We start from the raw sequence: 20,292 nt of genomic DNA, 5'->3' as shown, positions 1-20,292 counted from the left end.
CGAGATTAAAGCTCGGCGTGGAAAGCAAGGCGAGGCTCTGGCCATGCTGTTTGTGCAGGACGCTGTCCCCGTGGGGCTGCCCATGCTCACCGCCTGCCACGTGTCAGCCTACAGCCGCCCCCTGTCCCGTTCCCGTACCTGCGGGACCCCCACCCCGTCCCTGCCCTACACACTGGGCGCTGGTACTGCAGAGCTCACCTTTATTCAGCCAAGTGCCAGCGCCCAGGGTGCTCTGAAATGTCCCGTACCCCCCGGGAGAACGGGCTGGTGGATCGTGGCCATGGGACAGGGCTCCCAGAGGAACCATCCCCACCCTGTAGCAGGCAGGGGCTGAAGGTATCACGGTGCCCATCGCCGGGCGAGCAGCTTGTCCCTGTCCCCATCCCCGTCCCCATTCCCACCATGGGGGCAGCTGCCCCGCGCCGCCCCGCTGCCTGCAGCACCCTCACGTGCCCAGCTCCCGGCGGAGTTTGATGATTTCCAGGAGGAGCTTCTCCTTCTCCAGCAGGATCTTCTCCTTCTGCAGCTGCAGGGTCTCCTTCTGCAGCTCCAGGATCTCCGTGTGCAGCCGGCTCTGCTTCTCCGACACCTCCCGGGCTGTGTGGCCGCAGCCCCGCGGCCCCAGCAGGGGCTCGGCCGGTGCCGTCGGGCTGCCTGCACGGAGCAAAGGAAGGAGTTAGAGCAGGAGAGGAGGCAGAGCCAGGGCAATCGCCACCTCCTGTGCTTTCTCTCCCTCCTGCAGTGCCCTTGCCATCGCTGAGGTGAGCCGGGCTGTCTGTGATGGGGATGGAGGCACAGCTGTGTCCTGGGGACAGGCTGGGGGTGCTGTGTGCAGCCCCTGTGAGCCTCCAAAAGCTCAAACCTGCAGGATTCAGCCTGCCCCTGAGCTACCTCCGCATGCTGCAGTGATGGGTCCGGGGGGGGAGCAGGGCAGGATGCGACCCCTGTGCGGCACAGACGTGGCACTGCCAGGGGGAGAGGCCGGGCTCCTCTCTTGGGAAAAGGCACGTTTTGGGCAGATGGGCCGTGGCAGAGGATGCCCCAACAGCTGGAGCATCGCTCACCAGCACAGACCTGCCTGGACTGGAGCTGGCAGCCAGCCTGGCTGCAGCACTGCGTGGGTTTGGGGAGCTCACCCCGCCGGGGCTGAGCATCCTGGAGACTTCGGAAACGGGGCTGGGAGCCTCAGTGCGGGGCTGCCTGACCCCAGGTAGGGTCGGGTGGGCACGGGGGAAGAGGCAGAAGGTTAGGCAGAAAGGCGGGCACCTCACCATTCTCCTGGGACGCCGGGGGGCCAGGGCTGTCCCCGCTCTGCGCCGTGGGGCTCGCCGTCACACCGAGGCACGGCCACGCCAGCGCCGGGCTCAGCGGGCACTTGATCCGGGGGGGCTCAGGGGAGCTGGATGGCAGCACCGGGGCCGTGCCCTGCAGTGAGGCGGGACTGGGGGCTGCCGTGCCGGGGGGCAGCAGTCTCTTCTCCACGCCGGGCTGTGGGCCTGCCGGCAGCAAGCTCTGCTTGGAGTCGGGCTCCGCACCGGGGGCACCGAGGAAGCCATCGGGAGCGGGGCCGGGGGTGCCGGTGGCACAGAGCATCCCGCGGGCCGGGGCAGCGGCACCGCTCTGGCCGTGCAGCAGCAAGTCCGGGGCGACCTCCAGCATCCCCCCGGCCACGCAGAGGGGCGCGGGTGGCCCCGGCGGGACCCCGGCCGCCGTCACCCTGAAGGACGACCCCGAGAGCAGCGGGTCGGGCAGCTGCGGGCTGGGCTTGTTGAAGAGGGCGAAGATGTTGTGGAAGAGCTTCTCCTGGGGCCGCTGGCGGAGCAGCGGGTGCTTCTCCATGGCCAGCTCCTTGCGGGCGTCGATGACCATGTTGTGCCACTTCTTGCGGATCTCGTCGGGCGTGCGCTGCACCAGGGGGCTCAGCGAGTTGACGGCGGCCGCGATCTCCTCCCAGGCCCGCTGCCGGTCCAGTGTGTTCTTGTAGCGGCCGCTCTTGGGGATGAGGATGTCCTTGCGCAGGCTGAACTCCTCCAGGATGAGGAATTTCTCCTCCTCGGAGAACTTGATGCGCTTGGGCTTGGCCGCGCTCATGCTGCCCCCGCGCCGGCCGAGCAGGGGGCGGCTCGGGGGGCTCCGGGGGGCTCGGGGGGGCCCCTCCGACCCCGACCCCGGCCCCCCCGCTGCCGGCAGCCGCCGGGGGGCACCCAGCGGGGCCGCGCCGTCACCCGGCCGGAGCCGCGCCCGGGGCCGTGCCCGTGCCCGGGGCCGCCCCCGGCCGCCCCCGCCGCTCACCTTCCTCCGGGGCCGCGCCGAGCGCTGCGGGAAGCGGATGTGGCCGCATCCTGTTCCGCGCCGGGGCGGGGCCGGGACCGGGGCGGAGCGGCGGCAGCGGGAGCCCCGCAGAGCCCCGCAGCGCCCGGGGCCGCCCCCGCTGCGCGCAGCCCCCGGGGGCGCACGGCTGGGCCCTGGCCCCGGCCCCTCCGCTCCCTCCTCGGGCCGCACCCCCGGGTCCCCGCCGCTGTTCCCCCGGTGGCTGCTGCCCTCCGGTGGTCCCCGGCCCCACCCGGCTCCCCTCTGATCTCCCCCCGAGAAAGGCCACGGAAAGGCTTTGACAGCGGGGTGGTTTCGGGGTTCTTTATTTGGGATAAAAGGCTCCCGCAAAAAGAGCCAAAATCCTGGTTGAAAACGGTCAGCGGGTGTCCCAGCAGGGGACAGGGCTGCGTGTCCTGTCCTCCCAGCTGGACCCGGGGGCAGGGAGTGCTGCAGGGAGCAGGCACAGGGAGGTGATGCTGTGCTGGTGCCACTGGGATGCAGAGTGACCACCCCGTGTGAACCGAAGAGCAAAGCGCTGCTCGCTCCCACCACCAGCACTGCTGCATCCAAAGTGAGCACGTCCCACACGGCGAGTGGGGTTCCCCGAGTTCCACTGCCGAACCTGCTGCAAGGCTGCAGCGAGCACCCAAAAAAACGCAGGAACACAGCAGCAAGAGCCAGAAGCTCAGTGTGACACCACTCAGCGCCCGGAGCCATCAGTCGTTCCCAGGCAGTGATCCCGGTTCCCTCGGTGCATCGCCCTGGCTGGGCACAGGGGCCAGCCCGTGCTGTGCCAGCAGCCCCTGCACCAGCACCAGCTCCTGCTCCAGCTCCTGGACGCCACAGCCCAGCCCCGGCACAGCCCCGTGGCTCTCACCCAGCACTCGCAGCGTGTGGGCCGCCAGCCTGGCCCTCACCAGCAGCACAGCCAGGGCCACCCGCAGCTTGGCACAGCCCAGAGCCTTCATCCACCAGCGTGCGACGGCCTCTGCGGAGAGAGAGGGTAAAGATGTGGTGAGCACAGCTGGGCTCCCCCAGGCAGGGTGACCCTAGGGGTGAGGACACCGGGTTTCCTATCCCAAGGGCATCCCAACGCTCCCCAGCTCACCGTACCTTGGCTCCAGAGGTGCTTGCAGTACCGCAGGTCTCGCAGGACTCCAGGGCCTGTGGCCTCCAGCCAGCGCAGGGCTGAGGCATGGAGTGGGCTGGCATCGGGCACCTTCTCCAGGAGCTGCAGCAGGAAGGGGAGCAGCTGCTGTGCCAGGACGGCCGGCTCCGCAAAAACGTTGGGTTCGTCCTCCTTGTACAGGCTGGGGGCTCTGGGAGGGAACCGAAGCACAAGGGAAGCCCTGGGGGCTACCTAATGCTCCCCGATGCCCAGGCATCTGAGATCCCTCTCCCTGACCCTCAGGGTGGCTCTGCCCACCACCCTTTTGGCCCTTCATCTGTGCACTCACTTGTTGGCCTCCAGCTCCTCCACGATGCCCCTGAGGTCGAGGACAGGCAGGTGCTGCAGTAGGGAGCTGAAGGTCTCCGGGTGATGCCCAAACTCCCGTGGGAGGAGCTGCAGGAGGCCCAGCAGCCCCACGTTGCCCTGCACGAGGACACAGCCGCCTCCACCTGGCTCCCCCACGCTGTGCTCCACGAGGCTGGCGAAACCCGCGGCCTCGTGCCGGACTTCCTGCTCCTCATCTTGCAGGAGGTGAACACCCACGTTTATCACCCTGGGAGGGAGGGAAATAAATGTCCCTGCACAACCAGCCCACGCTGCAGGGAAGGCACAGCGCCTGCAGGCAGTGGCATTCCCGTGAGCCTGGCCACCCAGCGCAGCTCAGGACCTACCGCAGCGCCGCGGGGACGAGCCAGGGGTGGGCAGCCCCCAGGGACTGCCGCAGCACTTCCATGCCCGCCGTCTGCAGGGAGCGTGCGGCCGCCAGCCGCAGCACCTCGGCTGACAGCGACCGGCTGCACGCCTCCAGCACCGCGACCCACCGCCACACCAGCGGGCTGTCCTCGTCCCCAAACCTGTCCAAGGGCAGGAGATCCAGGTCAAGCACACCTCCCAGCTCCATCGGGGGCACCAAAGGCTGCTGACTGCCCCGAGATCGTAGGATCCAGGCACAAAGCAGTCATGAGCCGTGGCTCTGTTTCCACCAAGGGCTAAGAAAAACGTCCTCAAAGGTTCAGCCCCGGATGCGGCACAGACGTACCCGAAGGCGAGCAGCAGGCTGGTGGCACACAGAGCCTGGAAGAGGAGGTCTGGGCCAGGATGCTCCGTCTCCATCATGAGGAGCAGCATTTCCACGCATGCTGAGGAGCCCTGGAGCTTAGGGGAAGCTTCCTGGGACCAAGATGAGGGGTTTCTGCAAAGATGCATCAAAGCCTCAAGGTACAATTTCAGGAACTCTTTGTTCCTTTTGTCTCGCAGCACGGACTGTAAGTTCTCCTAGTCAACAACGGGAAAGAAGGTACATGGTTAGTGCCCCTGGGAGCATGGGACCATGCAGCCATCAGCAAATCCATCAGAAAGGCTGCACGTCAGCCTGAGTAACATGCTCTGGACCTGTGCCTCTTCCCAGAGATGGCACCAGGATACAGGAGCACCAGGGACCACTCAGTGAGCACCCATCTGTGTGCTGCTGTGTGTCAGTGCCCCACTTCTGAGCCTCATCTTACCAGCAGCGTCAGCCGAAGAGCCTTCTCCAGCTCTTCGCACTTGTCTCCCTCCCCTTCGATCACCCAGCTGAGGATGGCAAGCTGGACATCAGGATTTGGCTGCTGGAGAAGCGAGCAAACAGCACCGATCCTCTCGCTGTCGGCCAGCCGTGCAGCCTCGCTGCATGTGAAACGGGCCATGGTTTGGTGGAGGACAGCTGAGCCCACCTGGAGGGAAACCAGGATCCACTTCCAGCACTCAGCCTCGAGTGAGGTGCGTTTGTGGGCATGGAGTGAGCAGGACAGGTCCCCACTCCCCACGCCCCAGCTTCACAGAAGGGCGCAGCCGTGATGTCCCCGGCAGGGAGCAGTACCTGCAGCTCAGCACATCCCGGCTCCTTCCCCAGCGTGAAGCTGCCCAGCTCAGTGCTGATGGCTTCTCGGATGCTCTGCACCAAGCCAGGGCTGAGGGAGGCGGGCAGAAGGGCGAGGACCTGCAGGAAGGCAGCGCGGACGAGCGGGCAGCGCTGGGCAGGGGTGAGCAGCCAGCCCCGGGCCTCCAGCTGCAGAGCCACGGGGCGCAGCGCCTCGGCCGGCAGCCTGCGGGGGGATGAGCGTGCCTCAACACAGGGCCACACCAAAAAGGTGCTGGGGCCGCAGGGAGGGTGCAGGGCCACTCACCCATCGGATCCTGGGGCTGGGGCCAGCAGCGCCTGCATCTGCAGCAGGTGCCCGTGCAGGGCGTTGTGCGAGCGGACCCCTCCATGTGCAGGGAGCTGCCGGGCCAGCCGCAGGAGGAGTGCAGGGCGCTGGGGCGGCAGGACGACGGGCACCAGTGCCTTGGCAGCCATGGCTCGCACGGCGTAGATGGGGCTCGCTGCCAGCCCCAGCAGCGGCTCCAGGAAGCGAGCGGAGGGGCTGCGGAGCAAAAAGGGCACAGCGTGGTGACGCACCCTCACAGCGAGCCCTCGCTTTGGGGCAGAGCATCCCCACTGCCACCCCTGTCCGCTCTGTCCTACCTGTCGGGGCCATCGGGGCCGGGCTGGAGCTGCGCCAGGAGCGTGAGGACAGCGTGGAGCGCGGGGCGCAGGCGGGGCCCCCCCGTTGTGGCTGCCCCCAGCTCGGCCAGCAGCACGGCGCCCAGCTGCGGGTGCTGCCCCAGGAAGGCGGGCAGGCTCAGCCCCTCCACGGGGCTGCCCTCGGCGCGGCTCCGCTTCTGGCCCAGCAGCCGGCTGGTGAGAGCGCCTGCGGGAACAGGGCAGAAAGCAGAGTCAGGCCCCGTCCCCCTGCCTGCCCTCGGCACTGGACCCCGAGGGCTGATTAAACATCCCTGAAAGGCAGTGCCAAGCTACAGCTCTGGGACCCGCTGGGCACCAGCATGTCCCCACGGCGCTGTAGGGTGCAAATCTGGTCCCTGTTCCCCCATGGGCATTGCTGCAGGCATCAACCCCTGCTGCTGGCGCTGCCCTTTTTGTTAGCAGGGACAGCAGGTGCAGAGCACAGGCTCAGGTACTCACTGAAGAGCTGGATGGCCGCGTTCCTCATGGCCCAGCAAGGCGAACCCAGGCCCTGCAGTGCCAGGGCCACCATCGGCGTGGCGTGCCGCAGCAGTGCGCTGCCCAGCCCTGCTCCACGGACCAGCGTCTGCAGCACGTGCAGGGCACACACCTGTGGAGAGCACGCAGAGCTCAGCTGTGCTGCACTGAGCACCAGGATGCAAACCAAAGATGCTCGGAAGAGAGCAGGGAGCCAAGGGGCCAGCAGCTCCTGGGCTCCTGGGATGCGCAGCACAGCCAGGGCTGTGGCTGTGGTTCACCCCAAGGTCTCTGTGCTAATGCAGCCTCACACTGAGGTACCCAGCGCAGATCCTTTTGGGGAGCCTCCTGCAGATCACCCTGTCCCCAAGCCAGATGTAACTGCAAGAGGCTCGGTGCCCGCTGTGCTCACCTGGGGGAGGTCGAGGGTCTGGTCCCAGTCCTGGGGCAGGGCCGTGGAGGCCAAGGCCAGCAGGGTCTGGATGCAGCGGGTCAGCAGCGGCCGGGCCTGGGCTGGGTTTTCCCCACTGACGATGCAGAGGAAGAGCATGGGGAAGCCAGCAGCACGGCGCGTTATCGAGCTGCTCCGGGGCCCGCTCAGTGCTTCCAACCCCTGAGAAACAAAACCCATCCAGACCCCGCTGGAAACCTGCAAGCTGGAGCCTGCAGCTGCCCCGCAGGGGAGGGGACCAGCAGCCGACACCGGGACCGCAGGGACACAGACACAGCCCTGGGGACGAGGGAACACGGGGAAGAACAAGCACAGCACCTGGTCCAGCATGGTCTGTGGGATCGCCTGCAGCTCCGTGTCGGGGTGGTTCAGCAGAGCAGCACAGAACTTGGTGAAGCCCATGCTGCAGCCCTCCACCGCTCCCTAGGGCAGAGCGGTGTTAGGGCTCCCTGTGCTCCCACCCTCCCACAGCCCCCTGAAACCTCTGCTCGGGGCTGATGGATGGGTTTGGAGGGGCAGGAGAGGGGCCGAGCCCCCCCAGGTGGGACACGCTCTTACCCAGTGCCGGCACCTCAGCAGGATCTCCTGGAAGACCCTCGCGGCCGTCTGTAAGTTGTCAAGTGTCAGGAGTGGCCCTGCTGCATCAGGCAGCACCGGCGACAGCAGCAGCTCAGCCAGGCCTCCCAGCAGCAGCCCAATTTCCTGGGGAAGAGGCGAGAGGTTAGAGGAAAGGCAGTGGTGCTGCCCAGCACGGCTGTCCTGCCCTACATTCGCTGTGCCTGGTAAGCGCTGCTGTCACCCCAGAGCACACAGTGCCAGCAGCTCAGCCCATGACTCCTGAGCTGACTTTGAGCACGCAGCATCTGCAGCACGGCGTTTCCTCAGCCTGCTGCAAGCCCAGCGTGGCTGAGATGTCCTTTTTGCAGCCAGCCACCGGGCAGGCTCTGGGGGAGAGGCTGTGACGGGCGGCTGTCGGAAAGGAGCTGTGATGGGCAGCTGTCAGAGCAGCCCAGCTGCGAGCAGGGGCAGCCCAGCTCCAGCACAGCTGGGGTCCATCAGCGCTGGGAAAGCAGCTGGGCTACATAAGGGCAGGCAGGGAGGAGGCTGCTTTTGGACTGGGGGGCTGCAGCAGCCCCCAGGTAAGGGCAGTGCTTGCCCTGCCTGCCCCCAGGGAGGGATGTGCCCAGCTCCTGGGTCAGGCTGTGCAGTGAGTGCTGCCACGTGCAGTGGGTGCTGCCACGCAGAGGTGCTCCTACCTTCACCGACACCCAGCAGCAGGTCAGGATCAAGCTGTGCTCCTCTGACAGCAGGACTGAGTCCTCCTCCTCCTCCTGCTGCCCCTTCCCCAGCGTGATGAGGGAGCCGATCGCATTCCCCATGTCTGCAAACGATGGGGCGGCCGCTGCGAAGAGGAGAAGCAGCGAGCAGTGTGAGGGAGAGCCTCTGGAGCTCACGGCTGGACCAAGGCTGCTGTGGTGAAGGTGTGGGTGGCTCCCAGAGCTGCTTCCCCTGGGGACCTGCTTACCTTGCTCGTTGGCACCAGGGCTCTGCAGAGCACTCAGCAGGAGGGAGGTGATTTCCCTCGCAGTGGTCACAAGGCTGGTGAGGAATTCCTGCCAGCTCTGCACCGACTCTGCCGCCCGCATGGAGGCAGCCACCTCTGGCACCTGCAGCAGGCACCTGCGCAGGGCTGCGATCACACCTGCACAAATGCCCAACCCACGTTACAGCAGTGCTCAGCACCATCCTGCCCACCCCCCCGCTGAAATATCTCCCCAAAATGGGACGCGTGGATGGAGGGCACACACCGAGCTGTGGCCTCTCTCCTCCAGCAGCCCGGGCACGCACCATGCATTGGTGCCACGGCTGCTGCCTGCAGCAGGTCCTGCTGAGCCACAGCGTGCTGGGCCTGCAGCATCCGCAGGAGGTGCTGGGCGAAGCACAGGCCATGGTTTGGTGGTGTCTGGGCTGCTTCAATCTCCAGGATCTTCATGGTGCTGCCATCTGACCTGCAGGAAGAGGCACGTGCTGCTGGTGCTGTGAGTACAAGAGTTTTCTGCCCAACTTGTGCTGTGCAGACCCCAACCCTCCCCAGCTCCACCACTGCAAGGCTAACTCAAACCCAAGCCACTGCTGGCTGTGGTCAGCACCAAGGAGACCCTGGTGCTGCCACGGGGCTGCCATGCCATTGCCCACCCTGAGCTCATACTTCTGTAGGATTGTCTTCATCAGCACGGCTCCAGCTTCAGCCTCTTGCACGCGGGGGCTGCTGAGGGCATCCTGGGCCAGCTGGAGCAGTGCTGGGGTGAGAGAGGAGGGGAACGCCGTGGGGAAGTAGCGGACGAGCAGCTCCGAGGCCAGATCTCTGATCTGCCGAGGCAGAAGAGAAAGGGAGTAGGGACACAGGTGGCAGACGCAGGGCAGGAGAGGGGGCTGCTGACACCCACCTCATTGGTGCTGTCCTGCAAGCAGCTCAGCAGCGCCAGCAAGTTGGGCCGAGAGAAGAAGTCCCAGCAGCCGCTCTGCCTGGCGTGGCTCAGCAGCGCAGCCATGGTCCCTGCAGGGACAGCGGGTGGTGGGATGGGATGGGATAGGATGGGGACCACCAGGAGCGCCCCAGGACCTGCAGAGATGCTCTGGGCAGGCTGCCCCTACTCACGTGGGGGTTGGCCCTTCTTCCTCTCGGGGCTCCAGGTGTCCGTGCAGGTCTCCAGAATGGCAGCCAGGAGGAGCAGAGCCGTCTTCTTCCTCTGGTAGTTGGCCCCAGGGGTGAGTGAGGAGACGCTGAGCTGCAGCAGCCACTCCACAAAGCCTGCAGGGAGAGCGCACAGCACTGTGGCAGCCACCTGCAAAGCCCTGGGGGCCACTGAGAGGTGCTGCAGCAGCTTCCTCACCTACAGCCTGGTCGGGCTGCCCCACTTCCTCGCCTGGCTCCACGGGTGCCTTCCCTCGCAGCCGGGCCAGCGCGCTGTCCCGCAGCCGCACCAGCGCCTTCCTCACGGCCGCCTGCAGCAGCTGCCGGAAGGCAGAGGAGTCTCCAGTGAGGTTGAGGGGCAGGAACTCCCGCAGCAGCTGCTCCTCGGTGCCTGACAGGGCCTGCCCGCTGCTGGGGCTGCAGCACAGGAGGCCCAGCGCTGCCAGCCGCACGCCCTCCTCACGGGCCCGCAGGCAGGTGCGGAGCCGTGCCAGCGCCTCGCCCTGCAGGGGCAGGGTCCCCACGATGCTTTTTTGTGCCCGCAGCAGTGACACCCAGGCCCGGAGCGCGGCAGCATCCTGGCTATCAAATTGGGCAGCCAGCAGTGCGTGGGTGGCTGGGAGCTGCCGGAGTGTCCAGACAAGGAGGTGGTTGGCGGCGTTGCTCTGTAGGATGGGCAGGGGCGAGCGCAGTGCCTGGCACAGCAGGGGCAGCCAGCGCCATGCCCACCGCTCAGCCAGGGCCTCCTCTGTGCCCCCTGGTCCCTCGGAGCGCTGCTGCCGCACCAGCACCCTGTAGAGCTCGGTGGCTGCAGGGCACAGGTGGTTGGTGGCCAGGCAGCTCAGGAGGTGCTGCGGCAGCTCCGGGTACGTGTCCAGCACCTGGGGGAAAGGCCGGCGATGGCTGTGAGGAGCACCTGAGGGATGTCCCGTCTGCCACCTCCGCATGCTGCCCTGCCAGCCTAAAGGCTCTGTACAGCAGGGACTCCACCTTCCCTACCTGCTGGCTGCCCACATAGGGGACGATGGCACACAGGGGCACGTATCTGGCCTTGATCTGCCACGGCATCGAGACCGCCCTCTGCAGCATCTGTCGGTAGAGGGGTCTCTCCTGGTCCTTGAAGTGCTGGCACTCGAGGTCATAGATCTCCAGGAGCAGTCGAAAGGAGCTCTGGATGAACTCGGACACCCCCTCCACCTGGGGGGAAGGACGGCAACCAAGAGAGGTCAGTGTGGTTCCCACCTTCTGTCTTTCTGCTTTAGAAGACTCCTTGCTCTCCTGTGGCCACAGACTTTCAGTACTAAGGATGTGCCAGCAGATGTGGCCCAGGGCTCTTTGGTCAGCTGGGGCTGCCCTGCTGCATGGGGAGCAGGGTCAAAGCTCTGCTGCAGTGGGGGTACCTCCATCCCTGCCCTACAGGGTAGGGCTGTGTATGTGCAGCAGGACAAGCTGAGCTGGTCAAGGTAAGGGCTGTTTCTGGTCATGGTGGTGCTGGGGGAGCACACTCCAGCCTTACCGGGGTCTCAGCGTTGTCCCACACCAGCTGGGTGAGCTGCTGGAGCAGCTCGGTGTCCTCTGCCAGTATGCGGCCCCCCCGCAGGCGCCAGAGCTCAGGCAGGTTCTCCTGCAGGCGCTGCAGCCACAGCGCCAGGACTGAAACCAGAAAAGCAGACACAGCGATGCAGCCACCACGTGTGGCAAAGCCCACCCAGGCTGGGGAGCAGGGCACAAGGGGAGCACTTCCCACACAGATGTACAGCAGCCAGGGAGGTTTGTATTTGGTGGGTTGGAGCAGGTGTTAACAGCCTTAGCAGCAGTCTTCTGCCATGGTGGGGTCACTGTCCCTTACCTTGGAAGCAGTAGTAGTGGCAGTCCTTCTGCTCCTTGTTCAGGGCACGTACAGCGGGGAAGAGCACATCCAGCAGCAGGCAGGCCTGCAGGAACACAGCCCGTCAGTGAGTGGGGAGGTGCAGGCTTTTGGGGTAAGAAAACCCCATCACAGGACAGAAGACCGCAGCACTGCTCTGCTGTTCCAGCAGCTCAGGGTGAGCTTTCTGTGCTGCTTTGGGAGATCAGCCCCAGGTTCAGGCTGTGTGAGGGGGTGTGGGCTGGCTACATCAGGAGGTTTATCCCAAACCCCCACTGGTGGCTGCCAAAGCAGAGCTGGGCGAGGGGCTCCAAACCCCTGGGTATGAACTCTCCTACCTGTTGCGTGGGGCTGTCCAGCCGGCAGCTGAGGATGTCCCCCTTGCAGCACGTCAGCAGGCCTCTGCTCAGCACCAGCCTCTCCAGCCCGGCTGGATCCAAGACTCTGGGGTTTTCTACCACCAGCTCTCCGAACCTCAGCTCCCTTACACCTGGTTGAAAACGGCTGTGTTAACTGGGGGAAAGACCCAAACCCAACTATTTATCCATGACCAAACTGCCCAGACTGGCTTGCCTCGTCCCAGAGTGACTGTGGCACATGGGGCTCCTGCACCGCAGGAGGGGGACGCAGCAGCAGTCTGGCTTTGACTGCCAGTGAGTGGCACTGTCCCCTCCATCCCCTCTCGCCCAGCACGCCTGTCCCTGCTGCCCACCCAATGAGGTGGTTCCCAGCTCAGGGAGGAGCACACACCTTGGTCAGTGAGTTGGAAGAGGGCCTGTGCAGCACCGGCCCTGCTCTGGGGCTGCGGGGCCGTGTTCAGCAGCATGCTCAGCGCGGTGCCCGCCAGCAGCTGCGTGTCCTTGCTCGGGGCCTGGGCTCAGAACGGGAGGGAAAGGCACAGCTCAAAACACCACAAGAAAAAAAAAACATGCATAAACTGTCTCCATGCCCCTGTGACACTTATGGCCAACTACAGAGCATCCCCAGATGCTGCAGTGTCTTCTCAGGTACAGGGAAAGAACCACGGGAGTACAGCGCTGTCCTCCAGTGCCACCAGGCACACACGCACCTTCCCTGCCACCACCTCCAGCAGCAGCCCCAGGATGCTCTGCAGGGTCTCGCTCTTTGCTGCTGCACTCCATGCCAGAGGGGCCACGTCCTTCGGCAGCGCCTGGAAGAGCTGGAGGCAGGCCTGGAGGACCAGAAGAGAGAGGGTCTGCATCCCGTGTGACTGCTCCTTCTCCCCCCGACACGGCTCCTACCTTGACGGCCAGGTGGCCCCAGGTGCTGCTCGCTGCCGGCTGGCTCTGCAGCACCCAGCGCAAGGTGGCAGCCAGGCGCTGCAGCAGCGGGGCCAGGTTCTGCCGCCAGTGGTCCCGGCCCAGGCTGCTCTCCTCGATGAACATGCACACTGTGGGTGAGGGCACAGCATCGGTCCCTGTCCCTCCTGGCACCCAGGGAAGCCCCTGGGGACGAGGAGCAGAGACTGACCTGCCTGAAGGTCCTCAGGAGACAGCACCTGTGGGGGCAGAAGGACAGGCACCCTTCACACCCAGCACAATGGCAGCAGCCATGCTACGCGGTGTGGGTGTTTTGGGGAGAAGCCTCCAAGCAAAGCCCCCCCACAGCTCCCAGTCCCTCCCGTGCAGGAGACTGGTCAGCAGCGGGCTCTGGCGCTGAACCCCGAGGCAGCACGGCTGATCCCCAGCCACAGGCACTCCCTGCCCGGCTGCCTCACACCCCAAAACCTCCTGTAGCCGGTCCCCACGTGTGACGCTCCCAAATCTGGGGTGTCGCCACCCCACGTGCCGGGTGCTCTCACCTCTCGGTGCAGTGCCAGGCCAGCCAGCAGCGCGTCCACCTCCCGGGCCAGCAGAGCCTCCTGGCCCACCGCCAGCTGGGTGACGATCTGCGGACAGACCCCCGGGTCAGCCACCCATGCAGACCCCCGAGAAACACGAGCTGTGTCGTGCTTTTAGGGCAGCTTCGGCTGCGTTTCTCTGCCTGGTGGTGTGCTACAGACCTGCTGCAGTTTGTGGAAGGCGCTGGAGCTGCCGCTCGCCTCCAGCTGGAAGGCCAGCACGCAGCGCAGCAGCGGCCGTGCCTCCGCCTCGCCCAGCGCCCGCAGCTCCTCGCTCAGCGCCCGTGCCAGCTGCAGGGCCTCCTCCAGGTGCTGCTCCCGGCATCTTCTCGTGGTGCTCCTGCCATGGTACCGGGATGGGATGAATTGGGGTGCCCCAGGGGGGCTCAGCTGGGGCTGGGGGTGCAATGGGAGGGGAGTGTGGGGGGCACCCCGGCTTGATGGGGGTCAGGGCTGGTGCATGGGGGGTGTGGTGGGGGTACCCTGGTGTGGTGGGGGTTGGGTGGGGACGCCCTGATGCTGTGGGAGGTTGGGGTGGGGGTGCCCCATTTGGCTGGGGGTGGCTTTGATGTGGAGCGGCGCGCTCCGCACTGCGCGTCCCAACCGCGCTGCCCGAACCGCCCCCGGTTCCCCGTGTCCCCCCGTGTCCCCCCGTGTCCCCCCGGAGCCCCTTACCCTGCGAAGAGCCGCAGGCTGTGCAGGCAGCGGAGCGCGGCCCTGCCCGGCCCGCCGGGCCCCAGCGCCCCGTAGAAGGCGGCGCAGGCCCGCGCCTCCCGCTCGGCCCCCATGGCGCGGCCCCGGCCCCGCTGCAGCCCCCCCTAGCGCCCGCCTGCGGGCCCGCGGCTTCCCCGGGCTGCGGGGGGGGGTTGGGGTTTGGGGTTGGGGAGTTTGGGGTTGGGGGGTTTGGGGTTGGGGATTTGGGGTTGGGGGGTTTGGGGTTGCACAAGTTGGGCGCTTCGGTGCGGTGTTTGCCCCGTGCTTCTCCTCTGCTGGGTTTGTTCTTTGTTGGGTGTCACTTCCAGTTTGTTTCCTTTGGGATGTTTGTGGCTTTCCCTTTGTTTGTTTGTTTCTTTCTTTCTTTCTTTATTTATTTATTTATTTTTCCCCAGGTCGGGAGCTTGGTGCCCACAAGCCCTGGGGTTGTCCCACGGGTGAGCACCAAGCGGGGCCGGTGCTGGAGCTGCTCCCAGACCCCTGCTGCCAGTCCCGGGCTTTCCCGGAGCGATTCCCCCCAAAATCCGCCTTCTCACCTGCTCTGTCCCTTAGCCACAGCCACACCTTCCTCATGCCAAAAGTGGTGTGTTTGCTTTAAAAGTAGAGGTGGGACAGAAGGGTGAGTGTCATCTCACTTCACCTGCCTACAAGTTTTCCGCCTTAAAACAACGACATCTGGAGCGGTTTCCATCGTCGGCAGAGGAGAGAGCCCTGGAAGGACTGGAGGGGAGCTGGGCAAGGCTGAGGTGCTGGCAGAGGGGACATTGAGGTGTCCTGCACAGCGAGCCCAACACTTCTGCTTGGCACAGCCGCCTCTCCCATCACACCACTCTGCACCAGATTGACACAGGACATTGTGTCAGTGGCAGCAGGTTCTCAGAGCATAACCGTGTCATTCAACATCATCTGTAGATTTTGCCTCCTGCCTGCTCACCACGGTTCCCAAATCACTAGCAGATACGCGTGCCAGCTTTAACCTGGTCCCCCCGCCGCCCTCTTGTCACCAGCAATGGGACCTTCTGTCACAGGGAATGGGGTGAGCTCATCTGCGTGCTTCCCAGGGATGCTCTTTGCTGGTTTTGACCCTGCAGGAGTGATTTTTCCTGCTTTGCTTCCTGCAGAGGAACTAAGGAGAGTGATGGCTGCATCAGGCACCCAGGAGAGCACGGCTTGGAGGACGCCAAGACGTGGCTCCCAGGAGAGCACTGCATCTGGAAACCAACAGACCATGGTTTTCAACAATGTTTGCCAGCCCTGCTCTGCTTTAGACATTAACCTGGAAGTCCAAAGCCAGCCACGGGGCCAGGTTTGCCCTCACTGCTGCTATTATAAACCAGGGAAACATCCCTGGATTTCCACCCAGTAAATCAGGGTGGCACAGGAGGATGCTTGAACGAGCAGACCAACTCCTTCCCCACTCCAGCACTGCGGTGAGGAATCAGGGAGTGCGCTGCCTAAGCAGAGCCCCCGTGCCCATGGTGCCTGCACCCAGGCAAGGGAAGGGGCTCCCATATTTCAGGGTCTCTGAGGCTGTGGTTCCCTTTCCCCTTGTGCTGCCTGCAGAAGGCAGGTGTCGGGGAGGAAGAGGAGGATTTTTCAGGTTTTGCCATAGGAAGGATTTTCAACCCCTGTAAATTCACTTTTGACAAGCAAACGGCTAAAGCAGATTAACCTTTTTGCTAATCCTCTATAATGGCTTTGGAATCTCCTTAACCAATAAGAAAATGATAAGAGCCTGTTTCTTTTCTTTTTATCTATATCTATATTGTCCTCCCTTGTCTGCATTTTTTTTCTTTCTTGTTTTATTTTCCTTCCCTTTTCTAATATGAAATAGCCCAGCGATCCTATCTCTCAGAGGCTCAGTAAACAGAACGTCAGTAATCCCTTTCCTTTATTCCTCTCCGGTAACAGGGTGCAGAGAAGTGTCTGCCGATTGGGATTTGATTACCAGCAGCTATCAAAAGTCTCTTTGTAAGATCTGGGTCCTAAATCCCATAATTCTTTGATAAAAGAAGTATTACCAGTCCATTTTCTGAAGTGAAAGGTACGGGAGAAATGAAAGAAAGCAATCAGCGGAGATACTAATAGGCTAAGTGCATGTGTGGTGGGAAGGCAGGGCCAGGCCGAGGAGGCCAGGGAAAGACGTCCTTTGTACAGGATGGGGAATGAGAATTAATCTGCTTCGGCTGTATGATTATCACAGCTGAGAGCAGGGCGGGTCGCATCCTGCACCTGCCCACGCCACGCTTGCCTGCCCCGCAGCGGCACGGTGTGGGGAGCAGGACCCGTCCCCATGCCGTCCCCTGTGCCACTGAAGGAGAAGCAAAATAGGGGGATGGAAGAAAAAATACTGTTTTAAGTGAGATTTTAAAGAGATTTGAGGGTAGAAAGGCAATTTGGCATCCCTTCCTGGTGGTGGAAGACCAAAAAAAAGAAGAGGACCAGAGATGGGGACCCCCTGAGGACAGGCTCCCATTTCCACGAGGTGCCACAGGGATGTTGTTGTGCGGGAGTTTCACAGCTCTCATGTATCTCCTCATTGCACCAGGAGTGTGGCTGGTGCCTTACCTCCCCTGCCAAGAAATACCAAGCAGGAATGCTCCACCAGTAAGTTCCCAAAGCCTTGCTAGCTCGCTAGCTTAAGGTGCACTGAGGGCAAGAAAATTCAGGTTTAAACTTTCCAAAGCAACCTGAGCTCAACCACAACATCCCTGTTTTAGCTCCAGCTCCTTATTTTAGTCATGAACCCAAGCACTTTGTCATCACCACCAATTTAACCGGAGATACCTGTGCTGTTCCTGGTCACAAAGCCCCTTCCTTCCCCTGTGATGTATGCCATGGCGGCTGTGACAAAAACGCTGTGCCTGAGACTGAGCCCTCGCAAGAAACAGGGCATTTCTAGTGCTGAAGTGTCTCAGACTAGGCTGATACAGAAGGTCTCCCTTCTCCTGCAGAGACCATGCCCACCAGCCCTGGTCTTTCTCATGAGGCCCAGTGCGAGAACCTCATCCGTGCCCGAGACAAGTCCTGGACTAGTGACTGCTCTTGGATATTACCTCCCCAGAGGTCCCGTTTCTGGACAGAAGTTGGTAACCGAACCAACAAATCCTTGCAGAAGCCTGGTTGTCCCATAAAACGGGCATAAAATCAGTGGTTAAATTCTGGGCTGCCAGGATTTAGAAGTATTTAGCCATGTTTCCCCAGGAGCTGCAGCAGGGCTGCCTACATGCGTGCAGAGGCAGCGCCCTTCCCTTCTGTCCCCTCCAAATGCTGAGTGGGGACATGGCCCCCCTGTCTCCTCACAGGTGGCTGTATGCCACTGAGCTGCCACGAGCTGCCACGTATCTGATTTCTTCGGGATTTGAATCCTGACAAAGAGCATGTTAGATATATGCAAAGCATCTGTATTATTACTCTGATTAGGGCAGTGGAGGTGGGGGAAAGGAGAAGGAGGGAAAATACGATTTCACTGCTCTCAGCAGAAAATAAATCGACTTTTGCAGAGAGTTCTGGTGCAGCCAAGGCTATGCTATCATTAAAAATGACTTTTTATTAAGCTGAACTCTATTCTCTCTCATATTGTATGATATGACAGCTCTCTTTTGATGGGAAAGCTTTCATTTGGCCAGAGAAAGGGATAATTTGCTTCTTTTAAGGAGTTAATCCTCCGGTCCATTTCCGGGCTGGGAACGGCTGTCCTCCCCCTGCCCTGAATTGGAGGCTCCGGCACAATGGAGATCATAACCGCCTCAAATCTACACCCGAGATGGAGAAATCAGATTTCCTTCTGGAGTCATTTTTGTGGGATTAGCTAAATCTTAGATCCACACTAACCCTTCACAAAGCCGCCAAGATTAGTTAGAATTTATTTTATTCACAAGGGGGTTTACGGTTTTCTTTCCAAAAGGATTATATCTCTCCATATATATTTAGGGTGGCTTCAGTCATAAAGCAGTTAGGTTAGAGGGAGAAAAAGTGCACGTGTGTATAAAATAAAAACTCTGCTGCAAGAATGACAGTCACTTGAAACTCCGGGACAAAGCAGCAATTCTGGATAGCCTCACTGGTCTGCTTTGAAGGCTATGTAAGCTCCCTTTTTTCCTTGCAAGACCCCATTCCAGAGTCTGCACAGAGAGCAGACCCTACTCAGCGTGAGCTCCTGTTCCCACGGCCGCTGCTCCTGGCCGAGGATGTCTGCAGAGCCAGCACCAGACACTGGCTCGGGCAGAAGAGGTCTGCAGTGCTCGTTCAGCATCGAGAACATCCTCTCCAGCCCAGCGGAGAGGAGCTCCCAGGTCCTGGTCCCGCTCTGCCTGCGGGGCATCTTGGACTGCACGCCCAAGGGACTGCACCAGCTGGAGGCCATCACGGTCAGCAACCTGCAGGAAGAAGAGGAGGAGGAGGAAGAGCTGGAAGGTGCAGGTTGCAACTGCTGCTGCTGCTCCCACACGAGTGTCCGGCCCCTGCAGGACTCTCCGAGTTGGCTGGGTGAGTCCTTGGGGTTGATGCACTGCGTGCGGCTTGTGGAGGGGCTGGTGCTGACACTGGGTAGAGGGGAAATGCTGGGCATTGTGTGACAATGTGGCACTATGTGGCCTGCCACAGCTCCAGCTTGGCTTCCTCAGATTGCTGGATCTGTTCTCAGTGTGGCTGGGGAGAGCAGGCACCTTACCTGCAATGCTGCCAGGGTTTTAAAAACGACAGGTGCTATTTATCACCACATATGGCTACTTTATTGTAAAACACACAGACTCTGATCTTTCCAGGGGTGGAAGTTCTCCAGGGAGTGTGGGGGCCCATGGTCATGCTGCCAGTGCACAGAGCTGTGCCTGAGCTTCATGATGCAAACCACCCTCAGAAATCTCACTTGTCCTCTAAGGGAAAGATATTCTTGGTTACATCTAGTAAACTGCTGCACCTGGGAAAAAAAAAAAAAAAAAAAAAGTAAAAAACCTCAAGCATGTGGTTCAAAAGTATTCTGAATGTTCAGAAATCCCCCAAGTCATGATGGAGTCACAACCTCTATCCGCTATGTAAGTTTCCAGTCATTTTCTGGAGCTGGCCACTGTGTAACTGGCACTTAAACAAGGAAAACACCACCAGTGCTCCCTGCATGCACACTTTTCCCTGAGCGATGCCCTAAGCCCTTCTCACACTTGCATCATGATCATGCAGCTTTTCATCCATGCCAGCTGGCCAGCTGTGCTCCTTCCACCTCACAGGTGTGGATGCAGTCCGTGCCTGCCTGCCTTGAGCCAGGGCTGTGTCTTAGCCCCTTGTCCCCATGGCGCTGACCGTCCCTCTCCTTGCAGACGCCAGGTTCGCCTGGCCCATGCGGCTGCTTCACTCGGCAGCCAGAGCCTGCAGGAGTCCCCAGGGCAGCCCGAGCGAGCTGCAGGCTTTCCAGCAGATCCAGCGCCGCACGCGCCGCCATCGCACCATATTCACCGAGGACCAGCTGCAGGCCCTGGAAACGCTTTTCCACCAGAACCAGTACCCGGACGTCATCACCAGGGAGCACCTGGCGAACCGCATCCACCTGAAGGAGGAGAGGGTGGAGGTGAGGTCCTGCAGCCCTGTGAGGTGGCAGGGGGGGCGTTGTGCCTTCTGCGTGCTGTCACCCCAGGGGAGCACAGGCGGAGGGGTTGCACTGTCTGTGTTGGGAGCTGCAGAGGCTTCAGTGTGAAACCTTTCTCGGGTATTTGACAAAAGACCTGAATTTAGGTTTGGCAAGTAATGGAAGAGCGTAAAAGTGCTTGGCTGGGTTATTTGTCCTGGTTTCTGGTGCCACAGAGCCAGCCGGTCACAGAACCACCTGTACACACATGGCCGTGCCCTGTCCTGCTCCTGCCCTGCACCTGAGCCTGTGTCCCTTATGTGTGCCATAGTGCTTATTACATTTATTGTGGGGGGAGGTCTCTGTGTGGAGCCGCACTGATCGCAGCGCGCGTTCACTCCGTGTTTTGCACTTCCAGGTCTGGTTTAAGAACCGCCGGGCCAAGTGGCGCCACCAGAAGAGGGCGTCCGCCGCGGCGCTGGGCCTGCAGGGCACCAAGGAGCCCCCGGCCGGAGCCCCCTGCGCTCGGGGCAGCCGGGAGGACGGCGGCGAGGCGGCGCGGCCCGGCCCGGCCCCGGCTCGGGGCACGGCGCTGGGGGGGCGCCCCGGGTAAGGCCGCGGCTGAGGCGGGGCGGGACCGGGCC

General features: G+C 62.4%; 3 protein-coding genes across 5 annotated transcripts; 1 reads left to right on the top strand and 2 right to left on the bottom strand.

Annotated features, from left to right (window-relative positions):
• Positions 1-183: 183 nt before the first annotated feature.
• LOC113845326 (uncharacterized) lies at positions 184-2,338 on the bottom strand. Its single transcript, XM_027469929.3, has 2 exons — positions 1,272-2,338; positions 184-654 (listed from the first exon to the last, which is right to left on the bottom strand). Exons 1-2 carry the CDS (start codon positions 2,089-2,091, stop codon positions 446-448), a joined length of 1,029 nt encoding a protein of 342 aa, XP_027325730.3. The 5' UTR covers positions 2,092-2,338; the 3' UTR covers positions 184-445.
• A 281-nt stretch (positions 2,339-2,619) lies between these two features.
• Positions 2,620-14,191, bottom strand: LOC106017603 (tRNA (32-2'-O)-methyltransferase regulator THADA). The gene is made up of 31 exons (XM_038187685.2): positions 14,053-14,191; positions 13,540-13,717; positions 13,339-13,425; positions 13,008-13,035; positions 12,779-12,927; positions 12,586-12,708; positions 12,267-12,387; positions 11,855-12,006; positions 11,499-11,583; positions 11,166-11,302; positions 10,649-10,846; positions 9,849-10,530; positions 9,614-9,766; positions 9,402-9,511; positions 9,164-9,324; positions 8,803-8,963; positions 8,480-8,656; positions 8,211-8,356; positions 7,513-7,656; positions 7,273-7,377; positions 6,916-7,116; positions 6,486-6,636; positions 5,988-6,213; positions 5,650-5,886; positions 5,343-5,568; positions 4,990-5,196; positions 4,524-4,759; positions 4,156-4,338; positions 3,771-4,037; positions 3,427-3,632; positions 2,620-3,301 (listed from the first exon to the last, which is right to left on the bottom strand). Exons 1-31 carry the CDS (start codon positions 14,163-14,165, stop codon positions 3,030-3,032), a joined length of 5,622 nt encoding a protein of 1,873 aa, XP_038043613.2. The 5' UTR covers positions 14,166-14,191; the 3' UTR covers positions 2,620-3,029.
• GSC2 (goosecoid homeobox 2) lies at positions 13,552-20,261 on the top strand. 3 transcript variants are annotated; one of them, XM_072024267.1, is made up of 5 exons: positions 13,587-13,725; positions 14,487-15,127; positions 15,213-18,579; positions 19,404-19,651; positions 20,067-20,261. In XM_072024267.1, exons 3-5 carry the CDS (start codon positions 18,282-18,284, stop codon positions 20,259-20,261), a joined length of 741 nt encoding a protein of 246 aa, XP_071880368.1. In that variant the 5' UTR covers positions 13,587-13,725; positions 14,487-15,127; positions 15,213-18,281. The 3 variants fall into 3 exon arrangements, with proteins under 3 accessions (XP_071880367.1, XP_071880368.1, XP_027326056.1); XM_072024266.1 differs by having other exon boundaries at positions 13,552-13,686; positions 14,487-18,579; XM_027470255.3 differs by having other exon boundaries at positions 14,487-18,579.
• The last annotated feature ends 31 nt before the right edge of the window (positions 20,262-20,292 follow it).

Source organism: Anas platyrhynchos, chromosome 16 (genome assembly GCF_047663525.1).
Source record: "Anas platyrhynchos isolate ZD024472 breed Pekin duck chromosome 16, IASCAAS_PekinDuck_T2T, whole genome shotgun sequence".
Taxonomy (NCBI): domain Eukaryota; kingdom Metazoa; phylum Chordata; class Aves; order Anseriformes; family Anatidae; genus Anas; species Anas platyrhynchos.
The sequence above is the reverse complement of the archived record's forward strand: the minus strand, read 5'-3'. Positions and strand labels throughout refer to the sequence as shown.